Source organism: Cyphomyrmex costatus, unplaced genomic scaffold (assembly GCF_001594065.2).
Source record: "Cyphomyrmex costatus isolate MS0001 unplaced genomic scaffold, Ccosl1.0 scaffold2027, whole genome shotgun sequence".
NCBI lineage: Eukaryota > Metazoa > Arthropoda > Insecta > Hymenoptera > Formicidae > Cyphomyrmex > Cyphomyrmex costatus.
The window spans coordinates 25,816-32,148 of NW_017276070.1; the positions used below are offsets into that span (position 1 = coordinate 25,816).

General features: G+C 39.8%; 1 protein-coding gene across 1 annotated transcript; it reads left to right on the plus strand.

Moving 5' to 3' along the window:
- Window positions 1-2,216: 2,216 nt before the first annotated feature.
- Window positions 2,217-5,624, plus strand: LOC108773289 (uncharacterized). Its single transcript, XM_018539050.1, has one exon. It carries the CDS (start codon window positions 2,217-2,219, stop codon window positions 5,622-5,624), a length of 3,408 nt encoding a protein of 1,135 aa, XP_018394552.1.
- Window positions 5,625-6,333: the final 709 nt, after the last annotated feature.

Here is a 6,333-nt window from a genome sequence, read left to right on the forward strand (position 1 = left end):
ATATATTTTCTTAGCTTATTAGCACTATAATATGCCACCTTGATATTGTTTCTGTTAAATTGTTTGAATTTATCTGTAAGTCTCGGTACATATGGTACTATAAACCATGAAGGAAGCTCCGATGATTCTCCCTTATTCTTGTCATTTAAACCATTGTTATTATTTGAACTATCGTGTGCAATGTTCTTGATCCTGTCATTGATATAATCAAAAATTAATTTCAGAGGATAATCGTTTTCAATTAAAATTCTTATAATAAATTAATTAAAATAAAAACCCGACTTTTCTGACTGGTACGACGAATTTAAAATGAGAAATTTTGAAAATTCATTTTATTTAATTTCAAAAAATTTTTTATTTTAAAAATTATCTTTTTTACCAAAAACATCTGTTTTAATTTTTTAAAAATGAAAGTAATAAAGAACGTTTAAATTTAAAGAATTAAACGTTCTTTATTACATAACTGAACAACGTTACAACGTTCTTTATTACATATTTGAACCACGCGTGGGGCGGTGAGGGGGACAGCGGAAGGCGGAGTTTATTTATCACCGAACAATATGTTGTGCTGCTACTTGCGACACAGGGTACGGGATCCACCAAGGATTCGGGAGCAGCCAATAAATTATCAATCACTTTTATTTTTTATGAACTTTAATTATATTTTCAATAAACTTTATTAATTTCCACTTATTCACAAAATATTTATTTCACATAAATCACTTACACTACGTGTGTCGCGATATAACTTTAAGATCGTAGTCGAGCAGAGTGACGCCCTACACTTTGATAAAATTACTGACTCCACTCTGCATCGGTCTTCTCATATTTATTTGAATTATTGAGGTCTCTGACCTTCATATTCGGCGCTTCTCGTCAGCATTCCGCTAATCGGTCGAGGGCGTGATCGCGTAATCGCGTCGCGCTCGCGGTTTTAATATTATATTAAACTTATTATTAAACTTATTTCGCCGCGCGTTCCGGTAATCGGTCGAGGGCGTGATCGCGCAATCGAGTTGCGTTCGCGATTCATTTATATTATTAATTTATATTATTCTTATTTCTCGTCTTCATTATTTCTCAGTTATGGCGCAATTGTCACTTGTGCAATTTAGCACTCGTGACAAATACTATTCGAAAACCGGTCGAAAGTTACATCTGCGCGCGGGCAGTGAGGTAAGAGAGACAGCGGAAGACGGAAGCAATTCGAAAATCGGCCGAAAGTTACTGTACGCGTTATGCACGTTTTCATTTTTGTATTTTCGCTCGCTCTGCTACGCTCCCTCCTTCTGAAAAGAGCGCTACCTGCGTTCCCCTTCTCCTCAGCGTTCGCTTATCAGCGTTCGTTTCTGCGTTCGTTCGCTTCCGTATCTGTTCGTTCGCCACTTCCGTCTTCTTCTTACCAGTTCGCTACCTTCTGTGTTCTACGCTTGTCAAGCATGCACATGCATGATTTTTGTAAGAATAAATAAGTATCATTATAAATTCTTTTTCGTGTTGCTTCTTGCCAACACTGGTCCTTCGAGCATTACTACAAGTTGCACCAAGCATAGCCAATTAATACTTGAGCCACAAGGCTTTCAAAAGAGAAAATAGCTCTACACATAGCGCATAGAGGCACATGCCCGCACAGTTGGTTCTTCGAGCCGGATACAGGATAATAAGGAATCCGTCCCAGCGATACAGAGGGTATAACCTGAAATTCATTCAAATTCTCATTTGAGCGTGCTCATAAGCCGCAAGCACAAGCATAAGTAATCTTTAGGTAAGATTGTTTCGTTCACTCAAGGTAAGATAGCCATATTGCATGCGTCTTCACATTTGACCGCCATATTGGCTTTTCATTTCTCGAAACTTCGTTACACATACGTTCTCACATATACGTATATCTTTATATGCACACGCATGCGCTTCCTTTCACAATAAAGGGCATTATTCTCAATTCACTAACGATAACGTAAGAATCATAAGCATGGATTCGATATCATTGACCGAGGCTAAAATTAAACGCACAGCCGCAAAGGCTTCTCTAACTCGACACAAGTCTGCCATAGAAAGTTTTGACGCGAATCATGGATCGCGCCATGACATTATTGAATGCAAAAAAAGAATATTGGAATTATGGAATCTTTTCGACGTAGTACAATCGCGAATAGAGGTTCTTGAGAATGAAGAAGATTTATCTTCTCAAGATTTAGATCTATTAAACGCTCAACATGAGCAACACCGAGCAAGCTTCGAATCAACAAATCGAATTTATCTTGATCTCACGCTGTGAGTCCTTACTTGAGCATTTTGATCAACGTAACATTAGGCTTTCTTCGGGATCTTTTGATACGCAAGGCGCCAATTCGTCTGCCCGCAGGGAAGCGCATGTTAAGTTACCTAAAATCGAGTTTCCAGTGTTTTCAGGTTCCTACGAGGATTGGTATTCTTACCATGATATGTTTGAACAATTAATCCACAACAATCAAAATTTATCCGAGATAGAGAAATTCCATTATTTGCGATCTTCCCTCAAGGACAAGGCCGCTGAAATAATAAAGTCAATTGAAACTACCACCGACAATTATAAGGATGCCTGGAACGCTATTAAGGAACGATTCGACAACAAACGGTGGATATTACAAAGGCACATCAAGGTCATTTTCGAAATTGCTCCAGTAACGAAAGAAAATCATGCTCAGTTACGTGAATTACTAGATACAATTTTAAAACATTTGCGCGCTCTCAAAGCCATGGGAAGACCCACAGATACTTGGGACGATTTAATCGTTCATCTTATAATTTCGAAACTTGATACGGTTACTACCAAGGCTTGGGAAACAAGCATTCCTGATATGGAAATTCCCGCACTAAAATCACTGACTGATTTTCTTTCAAAACGTTGCATCGCGCTTGAAGCAATTTCTAGCAAATCCTCAATCAATCAATTTGCAAAGGCAAAGAATTGTTCGATTTCTAATCTCACGACTTCTAATTTATCTTGTCCTAAATGTAAGGAAAATCATCCGCTTTACTATTGTGAAACGTTTCTCAAATTACCAGTAGAAAGCAGAATCGCCTTTGCAAAGAAGGTTCATTTATGTTTAAACTGTTTGAGATCTAATTCTCACCAAGCTAAAAATTGCACTTCAAGTTCTTGTCGCAAATGTAAAGGTCAACACAATACACTTTTACATTTGTCAAAGACAACAGACGCTAACGAGTCGTCTAATGCGAAAACAGCTTTGACTTCCGATACAGAAATTTCTGCGAAGCCAGTCGCAACACAATGTTTATCTACTTATCAATCTCTAGGAATTATATTATCAACAGCCATTATTCATGTATTTGACTGTAATAATCACATCCATTCGTGTCGTGTATTGTTAGATAGCGGATCACAAATGAATTTCGTTACGCAGAGACTTGCCGATAAATTATGCCTCAATAAAAGGCAAATAGAGATATCTATTTCAGGTGTAACTAATGCTAACATTCGAGCCAATCAAGCGACAGTCGTTCATATAAAATCGCGGTTCAACAATTTTAGCGAGAGGATAGAATGCGTTGTTTTGCCAAAAATTACTCAACAATTGCCTCAAAAATTCATTTCCAAACAGAATATAACTATACCAAATAATTTAAAATTGGCCGATCCTGATTTTAATGTTCCCGCTGACATTGACATGCTAATCGGCGCTGAGATATTTTGGAAGCTCATTTGCGCAGGTCAAATTAAACCTTCTAGAAATAAACCAACACTGCAGAAAACTCTCTTGGGATGGATTTTATCTGGTCCGACATCAAGTATTCCTAGTAACTCCAGTTCTTCAATCATCAGTTGTTTAGCTGTAACAGAAGACTTAAATCATGCTCTCAGTCGTTTCTGGGAATTGGATCATTCGATATCCGCTTCAACTCTTTCTCCAGAGCACCAATCTTGCGAGAATCTATTCAAGGACACTGTCAAACGCAACAGCGATGGACGCTTCGTGGTCCAGCTACCGATCATACCTAACAAGCTATCTGAACTCGGTGAATCAAGGGAAATAGCCACTCGCCGCTTCAAATGTTTAGAGAAACGCTTTGTTACCTCTCCTAAATTACATGCAGAATACAAAGAATTTATACAAGAATACATACAACTTGGTCATATGCGTGAGGTCACTCACATTACAAATAATGACAGCCAAACATATTACCTACCGCATCATGCCGTATACAAAGAAACGAGTACTTCTACCAAACTAAGAGTGGTTTTTGATGGTTCTTGCAAAACAACCACTGGAATCTCGTTAAATGATGCATTATTGGTAGGCCCCACTATACAAGATGATCTGCTTTCAATATTAATAAGATTTCGTATGTACAGATATGTCATGACTGCAGATGTGGCAAAGATGTACAGACAAGTTTTAATCGATCCGAATCAAACCTCTCTGCAACGCATTCTTTGGCGTGACTCTTCGGATCAACCCATTCAAACATTCGAGCTTCTGACCATCACGTACGGTACAACATCTGCTGCCTTCCTAGCCATTAGATCGCTTAGGAAATTAGCTGAGGATAACTCTGAGAAGTATCCCGTTGAATCAAGGACAGTTTTAAACGATTTTTATGTTGATGACTTGGTCACCGGCGCTGACAATTTACAAGATGCTTCCTCCATCAAGATTCAGACAAGGCAATTGCTTCTTGAAGGTGGTTTCGAGCTACGCAAATGGTTCTCTAATGTACCTGATCTTCAAGACGATCAACTTTCCAATCCTGAAAAGGAATTCGTACTATCTTCCGACAAGGAATGCGAAACAAGGACACTGGGTCTTGTGTGGAACTGCACCCATGATCACTTCCAATTTTCTAGTATCTCCTGTTTGCCACCTTTGGCTACGCCTACCAAAAGGCAAGTACTATCAAGAGTCGCTTTGGTTTTTGATCCTCTCGGACTTTTTGGACCTGCGACTGTCATTGCTAAAATCATTATTCAACAACTCTGGCTCCTCAAGATTGGCTGGGATGAAGCTCTTCCCTTGGATTCAACCACTAAATGGAAACGCTACGAGCGTGAGTTGCCAATTTTGAGAGACATGACTATTTCACGACGCGCTATCGCGCTAAGTGAACATATCAACTTAGAGCTCCATGGCTTCTCTGACGCCAGTGAACGAGCTTATGGCGCGTGCATCTATTTACGTGCCACTGATGCTCACGGAAACATTTCAATTAGATTGCTCTGCTCTAAAAACCGTGTAGCTCCACTCAAGAGTTTATCAATTCCGCGCTTGGAATTATGCGCAGCCCTCTTGTTGGCTCAGATCACCGACAAGATTTTGAAACGTATTACTCACAAATTTACATCTATTTATCTGTGGACCGACTCCACCGTAGTTTTAGCCTGGCTGCAATCATCTAGTCGTACATGGTCGACATTTGTCTCCAATCGTGTTGGCGATATCCAACAATTAACCACTATACAAGACTGGCATCATGTATCCAGTCAGGACAATCCAGCTGATCTTTTATCCAGAGACATATCTCCGGCTGCATTGCCACATGCGCATCTTTGGTGGTCGGGGCCCGCTTGGCTGAAACTTGACAAGGGGCAATGGCCTCAATTTCCATTCACCATCACCAAATGAGATATACCTGAATACAAATCTTCTGCTATCACATCAGCTACTGCTACGCTGCCATACTTTGATATTTTCGAGCGCTTCTCAAGTTTCATGAACCTTGTTCGAATCGCAGCATACATCTTTAGATTTTTCAACACTTTTGGCAAAGATGGTCAAAGGAATATCTGCATTATTGCCAGCAGCGAAATAAGTGGACAACTAAGGAAAATCCATTACATGTCGGACAGATGGTCCTTCTAAGAGAGGATTCTGCTTCGCCTCTTTCTTGGCCTCTCGCTAGAATCGTCGAATTACATCCCGGTAATGACAACATTGTTCGTACAGTCACAATTCGCACAGCGTCTGGCATTTATAAGCGTCCCATTACACGATTATGCGTTCTTCCCTTTGATAGTAACTAAGCTCGTATCATTTCATTAATCTATGCTATTATTTTGTACTTTTGAATTGCGTAAACATAACATTATTTTGTTGAAAGCCGAAGCTTTCAAGGGCGGCGGTTTGTACGCGCTATGCACGTTTTAATTTTTGTATTTTCGCTCGCTCTGCTACGCTCCCTCCTTCTGAAAAGAGCGCTACCTGCGTTCCCCTTCTCCTCAGCGTTCGCTTATCAGCGTTCGTTTCTGCGTTCGTTTGCGTTCGTTCGCTTCCGTATCTGTTCGTTCGCCACTTCCGTCTTCTTCTTACCAGTTCGCTATCTTCTGTGTTCTAC